The following is a 21,580-nucleotide window of genomic DNA, read 5'->3' as shown; positions in this document are numbered from 1 at the left end:
CCCTAAAACCATACATAATGATAAGGTAGGAAGACTTTCTTAGTCATGTTGAGAATAGTCAATCAGAAAAGTCTGTACATAGATGTCATTGCAAACTAACAAACAAAATACTAATAATAATAATATATAATACAATATAATAATAATAATAATAATAATAGTGTGCAAAATAAATTATTTTTTTTCTCAGTATACTTTATTACCAACACACACACACATTATTATTTAGCTGTCACAAAAGATGATAATGTCCTGTGGACATTATCATCTTTTGTGACTTCTGATAGGTGAATAGGCAGTTCACCGGTCTACACGAGCACCCACTTCATAGAAAGTGCTGTTCCACTCTACTTGTTTCCTGCATTATTATTTTGCTGGCTTTGGAGTTCCTTTGGCCATCATCAGACCGCTGCTTCCTAACCTGCTAATCCAGCCATAAAGTGGTGTTCCTCAATCATCCCGGACTTTTCCGACGGCCAATCGTGCATGATCAGGGACCGGCATTAAATAAGCAGCAGCTTGTGCAATGATAAATGCGAGTAGTGAATTGCTGCCCCCTAGCCACGAAACCGGACTGACGGGGGGGGGGGGGGTGGATAAATGGACCCCATAATGTTAAGAAGTAATCTTGATTACAAATAACATTTAAAAATCAATTTCTGGTGTTACATTCAACTATATTCCAATTCATCAAAAGAACATTACATGGCTCTTAACTGGATTTTCACATTTGGAGAGAGTTAATGATAAGACCTCAGATCTGACTCCTTTGCCAACAGCGTCTCTGTTAATTATATGCCCACATCAGACATCTGGTCAGACCTACAGCGTCTCTGTCAATTATATGCCCACGATGAAACAAGAGGTGCGGACAGTTCATGATTAAAAAGCAATACTTTATTCCAAAATAGGATTAAAACAGGAACAAGCACAAGGTAGAGGATGGATGGGTGTAGCACCTAAATTGGCTAAGCCAATTTAGCCAATTTTGGTGCTACACCCATCCAGCCTCTACTTTGTGCTTGTTCCTGTTTTAATCCTATTTCGGAATAAAGTATTGCTTATTAATCACCAACTGTCCACACCTCTTGTTTCATTGATGTTTCACCAGCAAGGACAGATTGTTTTCCAGCTGTACTGATATCGCTTGGTGTCCGAGGAGTTAACTTTTTCCTTTGTGGATCTTGTTACTGGAGCGGTGACACACCTACCTTCCTATTCGTCAGTCAGGAGACTGGAGCCTGAACTCGTCATCAGTGACGCTGCCTCCCTCCCCCTTCCTCGCAGACAGCGAGTTGGTGTGCGGCCGGATTGAGTGGTGAGTGACCTGCTAAGCAGCCATGCTAAAGCAGCATTTTGGAAGTATACCTTAAGCCGGCGGGTCCCGCCTGAAGTAGCCGCATGGCCACATGAGAGTGTGGGGTTGAGTGTTTCTAAATGAGGCATGTTTGAGTTGTTTAAGTAACGAAAGGAATATTGCTCATGAACTTTCTTTCTGAGAGTAACGTATTTTCAAGACGTCAAGAGAGACCGTGTGCACTTTATTTGCTCTTCCTTGGGACACTGATGTAACTTTGCATTGATTTTGACCTACAGGTTCTTTCAAGATAGGTCATTTTTAAGCATTACACTCACTTCTTGTATAATGAATTATATGCCCACATCAGACATCTGGTCAGACCTAAAGCCCTTTAGCACATCATGTATGAGCCAAAATCAGGTCTCAGATCAGACTTTATCTGTTATGTGTCCAGTATATTTTACTGGAAAGCTGAAATACTGTCTGGTTAAATACTGTACATTTTTTCAAATCGAATTCCAATACATTTGAAAAAAAAAAAACATTATTGTATAATCTTCTAATGGCTTTGCACAGAGTCAACTTCCCTATATGGGCAATTCAACAGTGGTATTCCAATCCATCCAAAATCACTCTGAAACTCTATTTGCTGTTTTTTTTTTTTTACTTTTCAACAGGCTTCACATTTGGTTTGAATAGAAAGTAAAAAAATCCCCTTAGTATGCATACCAATGCTTATACATGGCTCTACTGATATATTGGAATAGGGGTCCTTCTTAGCAAAGCAAAAATGTTGAGATTTATCTCAGTTGGAAAAAAAATGCAATTATTCAGCTAGTCTGTCACTTTCAATTATTCTGCTTTTCCCGTATTCACTTGGGTCAGTAAACAGAAAAGCTTTAGCAAATAAAGTTTGTGTTACATTTGAAGTGAATGTGAAATATTAGATGACAATACTAATGAAAGTATATCAATACTGCAGTGGTATTCAGCAGCCTAATGAGACTTTATGATTAGATCTCAACTCTATACTATACAGTCCTTAGAGTAGTTGTCCTGTTTCATTCCAGACTGTTTTTTTTTTCTCCCTATTAAACTGTCATATTTCAAATTACAGTGTAAAAACTATCTGTTCTCATATCTGATAACCACAAGAGGAGACTATAGTAAGGGGGGGGGGGAGGAATTCAATTTATATTGGGGTTTCGGTTACTTTCTTTCATAGCATTTGCCATAGGCTTTCTGCTGCTAAAATTAATGTCCTATAGGGAAATATATATTATATATACTTATTATGTATTTCCTGAATGACATTCAAAATGTAAATATCTTTATTTCTCTTATTTTATACAGTAAACACAAATCCTGTCTGTGATAAAACAGACTATAACAGTTAACTCAGGAGATATAGTGCCAGTCTACACACACGGAAAATAAGATTCACAGTTATTCGGAGACTTTTTTGTAAATAAAGACATAGAGCAATATAATATAGATTGTAATATATAGTTAACATGAGAAGATAGCACATTCTTGGATTGTTCCTATTTTAAAAATTCTAAATGCACATTTTTCAGAGTTGTAACATTTAATCTCCCTGTAAATTTAAAATATAAGGACAATTAAATAGAGTAGAAATGCATGGCCAGTAAATGCATACTAAAAAGACAAACCAGTAGCATTTACTGTGAATTTTAGATTAGAAGTAGATTTTTTTTCTAAAAATGTTCCTATTTCCTCTCCATTTCCCAATCTCCCTGTGAATCTCATGCACATGCTCAGTAGGAACTGGTACCTCAGAAAGTCTGCATTCATGTTTGACAGAGATGCTTTAGAGTCTTGGCGTAGTTGACTCGAAAAGAATCCTGACCAGACATTGAGATTATTAAAGTACATGGACACCATTTATCGGATCCAAATACATTTTAGGGAGGGTGCCTGGTGGTAAAAGAACATGGAGTTCCACTACAAAATGTCTGGTAATCTGGTACTATTGGTGCCATTGATATGCACCTGTGGTCTAGGTTAGGTCAGGAGAGATCCTCATCTCTCCCTCCTCCTAAGTAGAAAAGTGCCAACCCGATTGAGGGGACCAGGCATAGGGGGAGGGAGTGCTGTTGTTTTAATGACAAGCATTGCAACAAGGGACAGACCTGTTTCTTTTGCCATGTCTGTATGTTTTGAGAGGAACCATACCCAGGGATTGACTGCCCAAAGAAGCAAGGGAAGGGGTGCAGGTCAAAAGGCAGGGAAGGGAGCTTCTGGAGGCAAGGGCACCAGTGCCCCTGAACATCGCCGCTCTTAAGCCCTGGTTAGTTCATTTTCCATATAGGGAGGTTGCACAGTTGAACTTGATTTGTATTGAAGAAAGTTTAAGAATACTAGTATCTGTGCTGTTAAAGGTGCTTGAAATCTGCCTAGCAATTTCTCCAAGTAGTGAGAGATAAATTGACTAAGGAAATATCCTTGGGCAGGATCACAGTTCCCTTTATGGCTTTTCCTATTCCTTTCTTAGTGATTTAACCTTTGGGAGTGGTGCCAAAGAAGTAGCAAAGGACATTTTGCCTAATTCAGCATCTGTCCTTCCCAAGGTTAACTCTGTTAGGTTCCAATCCTTTGATGAAGCATTGTAGTTGGTAAGGGCAGCTAGATATTAAATCCACTTTCCGTTTGCTCCCCATTCACCCTGAGTCATTTTGGTTAATGGGCATTAAGTTTGAGGGCTTATATTATGTTGATAAATGTTTGCCCATTGAATGTACAATTCTCTGTGCCTTATTTGAGGCTTTTAGCTCATTTTGTATAGTGGGTTGTGGCTTTGGGGGTAGGTTCAGGGGTGGTAGCCCATAATTTAGATGATTTATTGCTAGTTGGCCCAGCTTACTCTCTGGAATGTGATAGGCTTATGCAAATAATGCATTCCTTTATACTGCATTTAGGTGTTCCAATAGCTGAAGACAAGTCACAAGGTCTGTACACAAGCCTTACATTTTGGAGACTGATACAGAGGCAGCTCTCTGTCATTTGCCAGAGGATAAGATCTATAAGCTGATGGTCATGGTTCGGACTGCTTTGGCAGTGGCTTCAATTAGGATTTGTGAGTTACTGTCCCTTCTAGGCCTGTTGAACATCGCCTGTAGGTTTATACCTATGGGTCAGGTGTTCAATACGAGATTGTAAGCGGGGCGGAAGGTTGTTATCACAGATGAGATGCAGGCTGATTTGAGAGATTGGGAATGTTTTTTGAGGGAATTTAATAGATTGTTAGTATGGAGAACTCACCTGATGTCCAGTCAATGGTTGCATTTGGTCACCAAAGTGGCTGTGGGGTGTACTTCAGTGGTCTCTGGAGAAAGTCACTATGGCCAACTTCGTGGGTTGAGCATGGTTATGTGAGGAACCTCAAGTCTCTAGAAATGTTTCCCATAATTTTAGCAGTGGAATTGTGGGGTAGATAGTTGATGAATCAGTCTGTGATATTTTGGACAGATAATCTTAGAATGGTATATGATGCAAATAGATTGTCTGCAACTTCTCCCCCTACAGTGAGCAATTTCTGGTGTTGAAGTGCTTGCGGTGCAACATTTACTTCTTGGCTATGCATGTGCCTGGGGTGAATAATGATTTTGCTGAAGCTCATTAGCATTTCCAATGGAACCAGTTTAGGAAATTAACTTGTAGGGGCCGATTTATTAAAGTGTGGACAGACATGATACGATCCTGTCCGCCACACATCAATAAATGCTGACAGCATACGCTGTCTGAATTTATCATTGCACAAGCAGCTTTTGTGAACTGCTTGTGCAATGCTGCCCCCTTCAGATTCACGCCCAATCAGGATCAGGCGGAGTGATGTCCGTGGCCTCAGAGAGGAGGACCAGTTATGGAGCAGCGGTCTTTAGACTGCTACTTCATAACGGCTGATTCCGGCAAGCCTGAAGGCTCGTGCGAAAATAAAGGCATCAAGCTCCATTCAGAGCTTAATAATTCGGCCACATAGAGTGGCTGCTGAGGATTTGAAATTCCCCTTATTTCTTTGGCAAGTACTGGACAATCGGGTACCCTATTCTCATTAGTGATATCAGCTTTAGCCGCCCCAACGTAGCAGGCTTATACAAACTTTTGGAGAGAATGGACCCAACCAGCAATTAGGTGGAAAGACAGGTATTGTTGATGGCTTGGCTGGTTGATTTCAGGTTAAGAGGAGCGATGCAGTCTAAACTGGTGGCGGTGTCTTTTTTCAGTAAATTACGCTTGGGTGATCCTACTGGTACCTTTGTTGTTAGGCAGATTTTGCAGGGTTGGGGTAGGACTGAACCTCAGTTTTCAGATATCAGGGAACCCATTACAGAACAGGGGCTGGTGTTGTTGATTGCTGGTTTGGAGTGTTGTTGTGTTGTGTTTGGCAAGATCTAAAACAAATCAGGTTGGTAGGGGGGGTTGACTGTCATTGAGGACACATGCAAATTCTAATATTTGGCTGGTTTTGCTGCTGAAGGAATATTTGAGAGTGGTGCATGGGGATGGGTCTTCTCTATCCAGGTTTCAGTTTAGGTGGGTGCTGGAAAAATTAGTTAAGTTGATTTAGATTGATCCAGAATTGCTCCAAGATTGCTCCTCACTCATTCCATATTGGCACAGTGACTGAGTAAGGGAGGTTCACAGAAAAGATTCAGAGGCTTGGAAGGTTGAGGTCTCATAGGTACCAAGTTTATGTTCACCATGTTTTCTCTATATTTTAGTTTGTTATACAATTGTTCATTGATGGTTGTTTTGGGTATGTTTGTCCCTGTTTTCCTCCCTTGCTTATTTCTTTTCTTTTAAGTTTGCTGTTATTAAGTAGGCATTATAGGGTACTCTTTTGCAGGAGTTTCCAGAGGAGTCAGAATCTGGATAATAAGTCATTTTTATGTCCACTGGGCTTACATTGGAGCATTGTCATGTCAAAAATGCTAGATTTTTTTATTCATTTGCAAGCTGCCATTAGATGGTTGGGAAATCATGGCACGGTCTAGAGCGAGCTACCAGTGGTGATTAACAAGGCTGTACACAGATGGGGAGGCCTCATGTTGTTGTCGTACATTTAGAGGTCAATGATTTGGGGTAAGCCCCAGAGATGGAATGTATTAATACTATGAAACTGGATGTAAGATAATTGTTGGCTATGATTTCTGGCATGCAGTTAGGGTGGTCCTGCATGTTTTCGAGGGATAAATATGCATTGTCACCATGTTGCCTATAGAGTTATGAAAAGGATTAATAAGGATTAATAAAGAGCTTAGTAGGGTCAAAGTAGTCACAGTTTTTTTTTTTCCGTATAAGGCATGAGAACAAATTAGGTGATATGAGGCAAGAGTTCCCACCTTTATTAAGTAGGTGGTCATCTTGTGACAGTGTTTTTATGCCAGGGTCCGGACAGTGAGTGAGGTTTAACTAAAGGGAGAGATATGGTACTTCAGGAAGAAGCCTGGAGGTCTCCTCCCTGTGCGTCTGCTGACCTATGCTTCAGAGGATGTCTGGAGTGAATTTTTTGTGGGCGAGTCTCGGTAAGAGTCTTGCACAATGAGCCATGATTGGGGCCCTGACCTGCTTGTGCTTGGATATATATGTTTTAGGAACTTGGTTTCTGCCTACCTGATGTTGGAATAATGTTTTCCCAAATGATCTAGTGTTCTTTGTTTTAAATATGTTATATAAATAAACACAAACCCATTGGTCTTCACTCCAAGTTTGTGTGTCAGTGTTCTCATTTGAATCTTGGTTTAGGGGAGGGGCCCCTTTTTGTTTTGGGGTGTCTTGAACTGTAAATAGCAAGGTTTAACCCTTATGCATCTGTCTCTAACTGGCCACAGCAAAGGACTGCTCTTTATTTCAAAATCTTGTAAAGTTTGGTAAGAAAATTATAGAGCTAAATGGTTTTAAAATATTTATTTTGCAATGTACAGTTTATTTCCTGATATATGTCATATGTTTGTTTGTTTAAGGTTCCTTTGGACACCTTGTAGGCTAACAGTTCGGGTCATAATAAAATTGAAAAAACACACACTTATATTTCAGTTTTGTTAAATAATTTTTAAACAGGTATGTTTCAGAGCATTGGTGGAACAAGCAACCTAGAAATGTTTCTAAATGTTTCCAACAATATAACTATATCCACCTAACATAGCATGACCTATCACTTGCATACAGTCACAACAATATTTTGTAGGCTAAGAAATCCAGGGAAATTCCTAACTGCATTGGAATGTGATGATGGGCAGCTTGTTGGATACAATGCAGACACTGTAGCCTTCTGCTGCTGAGATTTCTTGAATCTGTGGTAATTTGCATGCAGTATTATGGTTTCAGAGGAATTTAACAGCTTGTAAGATGTCTAAAGGGAGCTCTAACAAAGCCCTCAGTTGCAAAACTAACCAATGAAGGTTAAACAGCACCATGTTTACTAAGATCTTTACCATTAGATAAGTAAAGAGCTGTTTCTGTAAGTTCAGATATTAAACTTTAACACAAAAGGAGAAGTTTCATGAATTTTCATATGCAGGTTCCAAAGTTTATTACCTGACACGTGTAACATAACTGACACTCCCTCCAGCTTTCAATACACTGTTAGATGTCCTGACAGAAACAGTTGGCAGACATCAACACTGATTTTTCTATTTCTGATCAATGTACAGGATTTAATTGTTGTGCTTTTTATAATTAAAGGAACATCCTAGTCAAAAATTAAAATATTCTAGTCTAAAAATAAAGTGCTCTGTTAAGTTAGAGCATTTTATTTTATAACACGTTCCCTTGTTTTAAGCCATATTAAAGGGCAGAGCACATAAAGTCACACCTTAGTGTGTTCCTGTGTTGCTCTAGATTAGGATATGTTTAGTAAGCCAATGAGATGAAAGCATACCTACATTTCAATCACTGGCTACATCTAAAGTGGCAAGTTGGTGTGTCCAGTGTTTGGCTCTGTAGCAGCAGTTGAACACATAGTAAATGGATAGTAAATAGTAAAAATACATTTTTCTGGGGCGTGTCTCGGCAGCGGCCATGATCAGACACATTATCAGGTACTCCTATAAAGATCCAGGTAATCCGCAGATTATCACTGAAACATCGGATCATCCATGAATAAAATTAGTAAATTTAAATGCAGCATATTATGAAGCTTTTCTGGATGCTAAAACTGGTGTATACATGACTTCAGAGCTCTAATCCGGACCACTGAGGCCTATGGTGGTGGCTACAAGCAAGTCCTCGATACCCTCCAGTGGCTAAATTGGGTAACATCATAGTCGGACTGCTGTTATTTTCTCCTACAACCCACAGGTATTGAAAGATTTAGTACTTACACTAGAGTTTGCTCTAATCAAAGCTTAGCCTATCTTCAGTATGAAGTACCTAGATAAATGAGAGACGGGAATCCTGCAGCTTCTAAACAATCACTTTGTTGAGCTTCAGCAGAAACTTTGTAGCCTGTAGGAGGTTGCAGAACAGCCTCTACAATCTGTAATGAGTCTGACAAAGCAACAGGAAATTGGTGAATTGCATTGGCCTGGAGGTGACAGCTCAACAGAGATTGCAGTGTCTCATAGCTCCAGTTGCAGAGGGAGATTCTTTTCACTCAGCCTGTTCATATTTCTCAGTGGGGCTGAGAGACATGCAAAGGAGTAGCCTTCTAAACAACAAACAGGCCAGCTCTATTGCTATTTGACATTGATTTTCTGGAAGCCACAGAGTCCATAGTCACTTTAGGGATGGTGAGTGACTTACTTTTTTACTTAATACTGAACCTACCATTTATTTAAAGCTGTTCCACTCAGCTACTCAGATATATAGTATATAGGATATTCAGATATATAGGAAGATGATTCACCCTCATTATAGACTTTGCCATTCAAGACTGGAGTGGGCTAATATGCTGATAATCAACAGTAGCTTGTTTAGAGCTGTCATGTTGCAGCTTAAACTATGCTTGATTTTAGGTAGCTTTAGAGAGTTCAATAAATTTCCCTATTTCCATTTCTAGTCACTTTGCTGTAACAATCGAGTTAAAGGACAATCTCTACCAGGTACATTTTGGGGGGATATTTATCAAGCTGTCAACCCCAAATACACCGGAATTCCGCCACATAATTGTTGCAAGCTTGATCCGATCTAGTTATCAAAGCCTACAGACTGGCAAAAGTTGACAATTGTGACGTAACATATGATCCGCCGGTCTCAATCCGATGCAGATCAATGCTTAGGTCATTACAGATGTTCTGAATACACATTCGGCTCTATTTGACCCCTTTTCCCATTTATCAAATTTCTAACAGGTACACTCGCGGCTATTACGGCCCTGCATACCTGGTTTTCAATCTGCCACCCTAGGGGCCGCGGATGCCATAGAAATCAATGAGAGACTGAAAGCACTGAACGCTTATGTTCGATGCTGCCAGATATCCCATTGATTTCTATGGTTGAAAACGAGTAACATTTACACCTAACACCCTAACATAAGCCCTGAGTCTAAACACCCCTAATCTGCCGCCCCCGACATTGCCGCCACCTACATATAGTTATTAACCCCTATTCTGCCACTCCTGGATCCTGCCGCAACCTAAATAAAGTTATTTACCCCTATCCCGCCGCTCCCGGACCCCGCCACCACTAAATAAATGTATTAACCTCTAAACCTCTGGCCTCCCACATCACTACCACTAACTAAACCTATTAACCCCTAAACTGCCAGCCCCCCACATCACCATAAACTAAATTAAGCTATTAACCCCTAAACCTATAAAGCCCTTAACTTTAAAATACAATTACAACATCCCTATCTTAAAATAAATTTAAACTTACCTGTAGAATTAAAATAAACTATTTTCAAACTATTAATTAACCTACCCTAACTATTATACTACAATTAAATTAAACTACCAATTAAATTAACTAAATTACATATTAAAAACCCCTAACCCTACTCAAATTGTTTAAATATACTATTAAACATTATTAAAAATTACTAAATTACAAAAAAAATAAACGCTAAGTTACAAAAAATAAAAAACACTAAATTAAGGGAAAAAAAACAACCACATTATCAAAAATAAAAAAGAATTACACCTAATCTAATAGCCCTATCAAAATAAAAAAGCCCCCCAAAATAAAAAAACCTAGCCTACAATAAACTACCAATGGCCCTTAAAAGGGCCTTTTGTGGGGCATTGCCCCCCAAAAAATCAGCTCTTTATCTGTAAAAAACAAAATACAAACACCCCCCAACAGTAAAACCCACCACCCAACCAACCAACCCCCCAAATAAAAAAAACAATCTAAAATAACCTAAGCTCCCCATTGCCCTGAAAAGGGCATTTGTATGGGCATTGCCCATAAAAGGGTATTTAGCTCTTTTACCTGCCCAGACCCTAATCTAAAAATAAAATCCACCCAAAAAACCCTTAAATTAACCTAACACTAACACCCAACAATCCTCTTACAGTTATTGAAGTCCCGCTTGAAGGATCCATCCAGCCGGAAAGAAGTCTTCATCCGGGTGGCCTCTTCCATCTTCATCCAGCCGGCGAAGTCCTTATCCAGGTGGCAAGAAGTCTTCATCCAGACAACATCTTCTATCTTCATCCATCCGGCGCGGAGCGGGTAAATCCTAAAGACATCCGGCACGGAGCTCCTCTTGATACGGTCGCCGCCGTAAACTGGAACTTCAATGCAAGTGACGTCATCCAAGATGGCGTCCCTTGCATTCCTATTGCCTGAAAGGTTCATACGGTGCCTATACCCCTTTAAAACAAAGTGACCCAAGGTGTTAATCTGCAGAATCATACAATGGTTATAGAGCTAGTGTACACTTGTGCACACAGAATGTCCTTAGTATAAACGTGTGTTTAAGAATAGCAGCAATGTCAATAAAAAATATTTTCTTTAGTAACAAACGGTGATTTCTATATCTTGTGTTCTGTATGAATATCATATAACAATAGATTTATCAGTAACAGAGTTTCTCAGTGACTTTGACCTAAGCAGCCACACACTATTCACAGATTGTATTAACTATTCTGCAGTACCGGAATATGGGGCTACAGTATTACTTATTACTATTGTTATCTAAGCTCCAAGCGCCCTAGATCATTTTCTATATATATATATATATATATATATATATATATATATATATATATATATATATATATATATATATATATATACACTCACCGGCCACTTCACTAGTCTCTAGTTCTCTCACATAGCGCTGATTGAACACACTTCTTTCTAATAATATATACAGTATATATATATATATATATATATATCTATGATTACGGTCAATATGACCGAAACCGGTCAGAGTTCTTTTGCTTGAATCACCTCCATGTTGCTGTATGTCCTTTGCATTGTTTTAAAGGAATAAAGGATTTGCTAAACTTTTTTAACTGCTGCTTCACATTGGAATTATTTTTTTGCATATATATATATATATATATATATATATATACTGCCAACTCTTGCACAGGTGTAGTAGGAGCTAGCACCTTAGAAGTTATGCATATAAAAAGACTGAGCACAATCTTATATTTAAAGTAAATTGTATTTTTTTGTTTTGTTTCAAGTACTTTGTGTATCATGAATGTTTAATTTTTACTTTAGTGTCTCTTTAAGTGGAACACTTGTTAAGATCACTCACTTCCATAAGTTTGAAAGTAAATGCACATATCAATTGACCTGTGTACTTGTGTAAAAATGTTTATATATATATATATATATACATACAAACATACATACATACATACACATGAAAATGCCAAATGCATGAATGGTGACATCACACCATTAGTATAGAGGAATATCCAGGAATGCTTTGAATATGAGAGTTTAGATATAATCTGTTACCTCCATTTACAACAAATATACAGCTACCTTTCCAACTATGAAAGTCAGAAACTATTTAAGCTGCCATAGTGACCCTCTTTATTGGTTACCATTATTACTAAAATAAAACCCAGCTACATGCATGCTTTGTCACTGTCAACATCTCTATATCTGCATTGTAAGCTTCTCTATGCACCATCTATACAGAACATTATCACTAAATTATCTGCTCAAAAAAAGGAAAACATGGATATTACAATTCCAGTCACTAACTGAAAAAAAAATGTAGAGGTTCAATGACATTTGCTACACATTTCACTTTGCATTCATTTCCAAAATATTTGGTATTCATCTCTGCATTTACATAGATCACTTATTTTCCTAACAGCTAGGTGAAGTGTGTGATTGTTTATGTATCATTAGTATGCCTTGACTAACCTAACCATGTTTTAATCTCTACAAAATAAAAATGATGTACCTATGTACATAATTCAATGTATGCTAGATAGAGAAAAATATAAAAAAATAAATGTCTGCATATTAAAATAAATTTTGTTCAGAAACAATATTATTATTTAATTAATGCAAAACTACATATTTATTTATATGTAATATTAGGCATATTAGGCTTGCTTTACCCTAAATAATTTATCATCCATTAAGCATTAAGGCTTTATTACAAGGCTTACCTTGTTGCACAAAAGATCCATACACAAACCACATAGAGTTGTAGAGTGTTGTAGAGGTCATTGATCCCACTGGTAGACGTGGAGGATTTAGCCAGTTCAGTAGATAGACCAAGAGACCAACCAAAAGTACAGTTCCAGCAATACAGGCCCAAAGAGACAGATCAAATGGAGCCAAACATGCAAACATGTTCACAGTTTTCTCTGCTCTTCTTAGTAGGACTCCTACCGAGTAATCCATGTAGCGGGTTGTAAAGTCTACTACATTCTCTCGGTCTGGTGTAATAGTCAAAGCAGAAATTCCCATGTCAGCTTTCTTGAAAAATTGAGGAAAAAAAAATATTATTGCAGTTGACCAAAGAAATTTGATAATAGCAAAACAATACAACAGAAAAATCTTGAAAACACATGTATACATATTTTGGAGTTTGGTGAGAGTGCTGGGACCCAAGAACTATATACAATAGATAGATAGATTGATCGATAGAGATAGACATATAGATAGATAGATATTTAGATATATATATATATATATATATATATATGTGCGTATTTATTTAAAAAGAATATATATATATACACACACATTTTAGCAAGATAAGATAATTTCAGTGTTCTTACATTAGATTCTGTATTCATAATACATTTACCTATGTATGATAAAATGTAGGTTGTTGGTCTAAAACAGTTAATATGATATCATTGCAAACAATATAGAACATTGTTATTTATTTCAAATAGTTATAATTACAGAAATAAATATAGCAGAAGAAGTAATTTAAAAATGTATAAGAAATAGCATAAATAAAAAAAAAAAAAAAAATATCATATTAAGTCACCCTACAAACACATAATTATCCATAAAAATTTATATTAATTCTCTATCAAAATACGGAAAATATATTATATTAGTCCACATGTTTTCATTTATCTTGTTGTCTTAAATAAAAAAAATGAAAGTTATAGCATTAGTGATGAAAGATAATAGATAATAAATGAATTAAGATAATAAAGTGCAGAGGTCAGCCTTTTTATTTTTTACTTAAGAAAGCATAAACATAATGTGGCTATTATGAACATTATTTTTCTTCATCATTTATATATATATATATATATATATATATAAACAATCGACACATAATTGTGTGATCATCTTTGTACTGTTGTGTTTTAAAAATGTCTTTTATATCCTTAAAACAAGACAGTTTCCATTAGAAATATTAGTTTACATTGTTAGAATAATATTAAATTGCATTTTGACACTATAATGGAAGATCATCTTAACATATATGTTAAAAAACAAACAAATTATTTGATTCACACCACAGGGAAGCACAAAACAAATAACTTGCAAATACAAGCTTGAAAGAAAAGCAATTTACATGAGAGCTAAATGGACTCATAATTATGTCAATATGTATATCTAGCAATGTCAATAGGAATTTAGCATCAAGAACTCAAGACATAGAAAACTATTTTAATGACTGCTGCCTAATAATACAAGCGATTGCACAGTGAACCAAGCTTTGTGAGCCAATTAAGTTCCCATTTCAAACCAAGTCATCAAGGATCTTCAAAATTCCAACATTTCTAAGTTGCTTTCAGAAGAGAAAACCTGTACAATATGTCACTCTAGTTTGACTGTGTTATCTACAAATTTGCTAGGATTCATCAAAATGAATTTCGGCACATAGCACGGAAATTGCCAGTAATCTGCCACTGAGCTTTTCAGGGGTGATTTTTATAAACGGCTTCATAATCATATACTCTACTGTGTAACATAATTTGAAAGCTTTTGCAAGGATTTTATTTTAATGAGATACTTGTAAACATTACTCCCTTTATTCAGGAATAATGTTTAATTGTATTTCTGGATTAATGTTATTTATTGGTTAATAACAACAAAAATAATAATACATTTAAAACAGTTATCTGCAAAACAAGGATTTTTTTTTGTAAATATTCATAGGAATTTCAACACATACAAGTCAGTTTCATTCTGACTAAAAGATTCATCATTTTGACAAAATGCCAATGCAGCAATATGAAAGTAGATGCAATGAGCCTTTATAAATTCACTATATACATCTCAAAGACTGCGGTATTGTGCAGGTCCAGAGGTCAATTCTGCCATTTATAATCTTGAACATGTGAGTTTTTATCCATTTACCTAGCAAAGCACTTGCAATACTCTACATCAAAATATATCATGTTAATGGGACAAATATCCCTTTTTGAAAGAGTTGGTTTTATCCATTCTACTACAGAATGGCAGCAGGCCTATTTTCCTCCTCTATGACATTTTTTTTGTATGTTATATGGTTTTTATATGTTATTTGGACGTATAGTACTATAGTACAGATTTTTCAAAACATTTTTTTTCAATTTCACATTGCGAAAAACAAAATTTATGCTTACCTGATAAATTTCTTACTTTCTTGACATGGTGAGTCCATGGATCATCTAATTACTATTGGGAATATCACTCCTGCCCAGCAGGAGGTGGCAAATAGCACCACAGCAAAGCTGTTAAATATCACCTCCCTTCCCTCCACCCCAGTCATTCGACCAAAGCAAAGGAGAGAAAGGAAGCAACAAGGCGCAGAGGTTTGAAGTTTGTAACATACCAACAAAACCTGTCTTAAGACAACAGGGCGGGCCGTGGACCCACCGTGTCAAGAAAGAAAGAAATTTATCAGGTAAGCATAAATTTTGTTTTCTTTCTAATGACACAGTGAGTCCACGGATCATCTAATTACTATTAGGAATCAATAACCAAGCTAGAGTACACAGATAAGGGAGGGACAAGACAGGGAACCTAAACGGAAGGCACCACTGCTTGAAGAACCTTTCTCCCAAAAGAAGCTTCAGCCGAGGCAAAAGTATCAAATTTATAGAATTTTGAAAAAGTGTGAAGAGAGGACCAAGTTGCAGCCTTGCAAATCTTTTCCACAAAAGCTTAATTTTTGAATGCCCAGGAAGAGGAAACAGCCCTCACAGAATGAGCCGTAAGTCTCTCAGGAGGCTGCTGTCCAGCAGTTTCATAGGCAAAGCGAATGATACTCTTCAGCCACAAAGAAAAAGAAGTAGCTGTAGCTTTCTGTCCCACATGTTTCCCTGAGAAAACCACAAACAGAGCAGAAGAAGAAAATCCTTAGTCCCCTGTAAATAGAATTTCAATGCACGCACCAAGTCTAGATTGTGTAGCAGACGTTCCTTCTGAGAATAAGGCTTAGGACACAAGGAAGGAACAACAATCTCCTGATTAATGTTCTGATCTGAAACCACTTTAGGGAGAAACCCTAACATAGTACATAAAACTACCTTATCCACATAAAAAATAAGGTAAGGAGACTCATACTGTAATGCAGAGAGCACTGAAACTCTTCGAGCAGATGAAATAGCAACAAGAGACAAAACTTTCCAAGATAACAACTTAATATCTCATGAATGAATCGGCTCAAACAGAGCCTGTTGAAGAACCTTAAGAACTAGGTTAAGACTCCAGGGAGGAGTAACCGGCTTAAACACAGGCCTGATCCTGACCAAAGCCTGACAAAACGATTGCACGTCTGGGACATCCACCAGACGTTTATGTAACAAAATAGACAAGGCAGATATTTGACCCTTTAGGGAGCTTGTCGATAAACCTTTCTCCAGACCCTCTTGGAGAAAAGACAAAATTCTAGGAATCTGAACTCTACTCTAAGAGTAGCCTTTGGATTTACACCAATACAGATATTTACGCCATATCTTATGGTAAATCCTTTTAGTCACAGGCTTACGAGCCTGAACCATGGTCTCAATGACCGATTCTGAAAATCCACACTTAGATAAAATTAAATTTCCAAGCAGTCAGCTTCAGAGAAACTAGATTTGGATGAAGGAAGGGCCCTTGAAGTAGAAAGTCCTTTCTCAACGGAAGTATCCAAGGTGGAAGAGATGACGTCTCCACCAGGTCTGCATACCAAATCCTGCAAGACCACGCCGGTGCAATGAGGATCACTGACGCCCTTTCTTGTTTGATTCGAGGAATGACCCAAGTTAGAAGAACGAACGGAGGAAATAGGTATGCAAGACTGAAATTCCAGGGTACTGCCAGAGCATCTATCAGTACAGCCTGAGGGTCCCTTGACCTCGACCCGTACCTCGTGAGCTTGGCATACTGCCGCGATGCCATGAGGTCCAGTTCCGGTTGTCCCCATTTGAGAATCAGGCTATAAAACACTTCCGGATGGAGTTCCCACTCCCCCGGGTGAAAGGTCTGTCTGCTCAGAAAATCCGCCTCCCAGTTGTCTACTCCAGGGATGTGGATCGCCGACAGACAGCAGTTGTGGGTCTCCGCCCACTTAATTATCTTGGCTACCTCTGACATGGCCAAGGAACTCTGAGTTCCCCCTGATGGTTGATGTAAGCCACTGAAGTTATGTTGTCCGACTGAAACCTGATAAACCGAGCCGAGGCTAACTAAGGCCAGGTTAGAAGAGCAGTTCCAGAATGTTTATGGGAAGAACAGAATCCGACCGAGTCCATGTTCCTTGAACCTTTAGAGAGCACCAGACTGCTCCCCATCCCAGAAGGCTGGCGCCTGTTGTCACAATCACCCAAGAGGGTCTGCGGAAGCAGGTTCCCTGGGAGAGATGATCCTGAGACAACCACCAAAGAAGAGAATTTCTTTTCTCCTGCTCCAGCTGTAATCACGGAGACAGATCTGCATAATCTCCATTCCACTGTCTGAGCATGCTTAACTGCAGAGGTCTGAGGTGTAAACGGGCGAACGGGATGATGTCCATTGCTGCTACTGTCAGACCGATTACCTCCATGCACTGAGCCACTGATGGCCGAGGAGAGGACTGAAGCGCTAGGCAAGAATCAAAAATCTTTGATTTCCTGACTTCTGTCAGAAAAATTTTCATTGATAAGGAATCTATTATGGTTCCCAAGAAAATTACCCTTGAAGTTGGAACTAAGGAACTCTTTTCCAAATTCACCTTCCATCCGTGAGATTGCAAGAAAGATAACAACATTTCAGTGTGGGATCTTGCTTGTTGAAAGGATGGCGCCTGAACCAGAATGTCATCCATATAAGGCGCCACTGCAATGCCCCGCAATCGGAGCACCACCAACAGGGATCCCAGAACCTGTGAGAAAATTCTGGGAGCTGTGGCAAGGCCGAATGGAAGAGCCACAAACTGGAAGTATTTGTCTAGAAATGCAAACCTCAGAAACTTGTGATGGTCCCTGTGGATGGGAACATGCAGGTACTCGTCCTTTAAATCTACCATTGTCATAAATTGACCCTCTTGAACCAAGGTAAGAATGGAACAAAAAGTTTCCATCTTGAAGGACGGCACTCTGAGGAATTTGTTTAGACTTTTAAGATCTAAAATTGGTCTGAAGGTTCCCTCTTTTTTGGGAACCATGAACAGATTGGAGTAGAACCCCAGACCCCATTCCTGCATTGGGACAGGAACTATCACTCCCAGGTCGGAAAGGTCCTGAACACAGTGTAAGAATGCCTCTTTTTTTATCTGGTCTACAGATAATCTTGAAAGCAGAAACCTGCCCCTGGGAGGAAAGGTCTTGAACTCTAGTTTGTATCCCTGGGATACGATGTCCACCGCCCAGGGATCCTGAGCATCTCGAACCCAAGCCTGAGCGAAGAAGGAAAACCTGCCCCCCACAAGATCCGGTCCCGGATCGGGGGAAGGCCCTTCATGCTGTTTTTGATTCAATAGCAGGCTTTTTGGATTGTTTTCCCTTGTTCCAAGACTGGTTGGGCCTCCAGGAAGGCTTGGACTGTTCCTGCTTGGAAGAGGGAGAGGAAGGCTTTCCCTTGAAATTTCAAAAGGAACGAAAATTACTCTGACATCCCTTTTGCTTATTTCTCTTATCCTGAGGGAGGAAATGGCCCTTTCCTCCTATAATGTCAGAAATTATTTCCATCAAACCCGGCCCAAACAAGGTCTTTCCCTTGTAAGGAATCGCCAAAAGTTTAGACTTAGATGACACATCCGCAGACCAAGATTTTAGCCATAAAGCTCTGCGGGCCAGTACGGCTAAACCAGAAATCTTAGCTCCCAGCTTAATAACCTGTAGGGAAGCATCCGTGATAAAGGAGTTGGGCAACTTAAGGGCCTTTATCCTATCCAGGATTTCTTCGAGGGGAGTGTCTGTCCGAATAGAATCAGACAACGCATCAAACCAGTATGCTGCCACACTAGTGATAGTAGCAATACAAACCGCAGGTTGCCTGCACATATGTTTCACCACATATCGTTTTGAGGATTGTTAGGGGAGTTCACATCTGCCCTTTTCTTTCATGTAATTGGCAAGAGTCCATGAGCTAGTGACGTATGGGATATACAATCCTACTAGGAGGGGCAAAGTTTTCCAAACCTCAAAATGCCTATAAATACACCCCTCACCACAACCACAATTCAATTTTACAAACTTTGCCTCCTATGGAGGTGGTGAAGTAAGTTTGTGCATGATTTTCTACTGTTATATGTAGACTTGTGCAGCTTTGAAAAATTTGTTTCGGTTCGGATCGATTCGGATCGATTCGAATTTCGGTTTGGATCTATTCGAATTCAGAAAAATTCGAATTAATTTGTTTCGGATTCATTCAGATTCTTTCGGATTCGGAAAAAAATCGGTTCGGTTCTATTCGGTTCGAATCGATTCGGAAATTCGGAATTTCGGTAAGTGTTAGGTGGGATGTGCTGTGTATTACACTAGTATTATGTACTGTATATTATGTTTGACCCATAGCAGAGTGATAAAACCTAATATACTGTACAATACTAGTGTAATACACGGCCATCCGAATCTACCGAATACATCCGAATCGATTTGAATGTATTTGAATCGATTTGGATGTATTCGATTCGATTCTGATTTATTCGGTAGATTCAGCAGTATTTTAATTCGTAAATTCGAATCGATCCGAATCTCCGAATTTTCCGAATTTCCGAATCGATCAGAAACGAATCGCACATATCTAGTTATATGCGCTTCTCAGTATTTTGAAGCCTGATTCCTCTCAGAGTACAGTGTTTGTCAGAGGGATGTGAAGAGAGCATCACCTATTGATTCTATGGATTTCCTCACAGGAAATCTTTTCAAAGGTTCTATGTTATCGGTCATAGAGATTCATCTCCTACCTCCATTTTCAGATTGACAATATACTCTCATATTCCATTACCTCTACTGATACTTTTTCAGTACTCATTTGGCTATCTACTATATGTGGATGGGTGTCTTTTGGTAAGTTTGTTTTCATTACTTAATCCACTCTCAGCTATTGTTTGGCACTTTATGTATTAATATAAAGTTTTAAATATATGTATTGTACTTACTGTATATTTGCCATGAGTCAGGTTTATGTATATTTCTGTTCCACAGAAGCTTAATTTTTGAATGCCCAGGAAGAGGAAACAGCCCTCACAGAATGAGCCGTAAGTCTCTCAGGAGGCTGCTGTCCAGCAGTCTCATAGGCAAAGTGAATGATACTCTTCAGCCACAAAGAAAGAGAATTAGCTGTAGCTTTCTGTCCCATATGTTTCCCTGAGAAAACCACAAACAGAGCAGAAGAAGAAAATCCTTAGTCCCCTGTAAATAGAATTTCAATGCACGCACCAAGTCTAGATTGTGTAGCAGACGTTCCTTCTGAGAATAAGGCTTAGGACACAAGGAAGGAACAACAATCTCCTGATTAATGTTCTGATCTGAAACCACTTTAGGGAGAAACCCTAACATAATACATAAAACTACCTTATCCACATGAAAAATAAGGTAAGGAGACTCATACTGTAATGCAGAGAGCACTGAAACTCTTCAAGCAGATGAAATAGCAACAAGAGACAAAACTTTCCAAGATAACAACTTAATATCTCATGAATGAATCGGCTCAAACAGAGCCTGTTGAAGAACCTTAAGAACTAGATTAAGACTCCAGGGAGGAGTAACCGGCTTAAACACAGGCCTGATCCTGACCAAAGCCTGACAAAAAGATTGCACGTCTGGGACATCCGCCAGACGTTTATGTAACAAAATAGACAAGGCAGATATTTGACCCTTTAGGGAGCTTGTCGATAAACCTTTCTCCAGACCCTCTTGGAGAAAAGACAAAATTCTAGGAATCTGAACTCTACTCTAAGAGTAGCCTTTGGATTTACACCAATACAGATATTTACGCCATATCTTATGGTAAATCCTTTTAGTCACAGGCTTACGAGCCTGAACCATGGTCTCAATGACTGATTCTGAAAATCCACACTTAGATAAAATTAAATTTCCAAGCAGTCAGCTTCAGAGAAACTAGATTTGGATGAAGGAAGGGCCCTTGAAGTAGAAAATCCTTTCTCAACGGAAGTATCCAAGGTGGAAGAGATGACGTCTCCACCAGGTCTGCATACCAAATCCTGCAAGACCACGCCGGTGCAATGAGGATCACTGACGCCCTTTCTTGTTTGATTCGAGGAATGACCCAAGTTAGAAGAACGAACGGAGGAAATAGGTATGCAAGACTGAAATTCCAGGGTACTGCCAGAGCGTCTATCAGTACAGCCTGAGGGTCCCTTGACCTCGACCCATACCTCGTGAGCTTGGCATACTGCCGCGATGCCATGAGGTCCAGTTCCGGTTGTCCCCATTTGAGAATCAGGCTATAAAACACTTCCGGATGGAGTTCCCACTCCCCCGGGTGAAAGGTCTGTCTGCTCAGAAA

The 21,580-nt window shown here is 38.8% G+C and overlaps 1 protein-coding gene across 1 annotated transcript in view; it reads right to left on the bottom strand.

Moving 5' to 3' along the window:
* The window catches only part of GRID2 (glutamate ionotropic receptor delta type subunit 2), a 2,072,895-nt gene that overhangs the window by 483,526 nt on the left and 1,567,789 nt on the right, over nt 1-21,580 (bottom strand). Inside the window, exon 12 of the mRNA XM_053700169.1 lies at nt 12,853-13,165. Coding sequence (XP_053556144.1) covers nt 12,853-13,165 — 313 coding nt within the window. The remainder of the gene's footprint in view (nt 1-12,852; nt 13,166-21,580) is intronic.

This window comes from Bombina bombina, chromosome 2 (assembly GCF_027579735.1).
Source record: "Bombina bombina isolate aBomBom1 chromosome 2, aBomBom1.pri, whole genome shotgun sequence".
In the NCBI taxonomy this organism is placed as follows: Eukaryota; Metazoa; Chordata; class Amphibia; order Anura; family Bombinatoridae; genus Bombina; species Bombina bombina.
The sequence above is the reverse complement of the archived record's forward strand: the minus strand, read 5'-3'. Positions and strand labels throughout refer to the sequence as shown.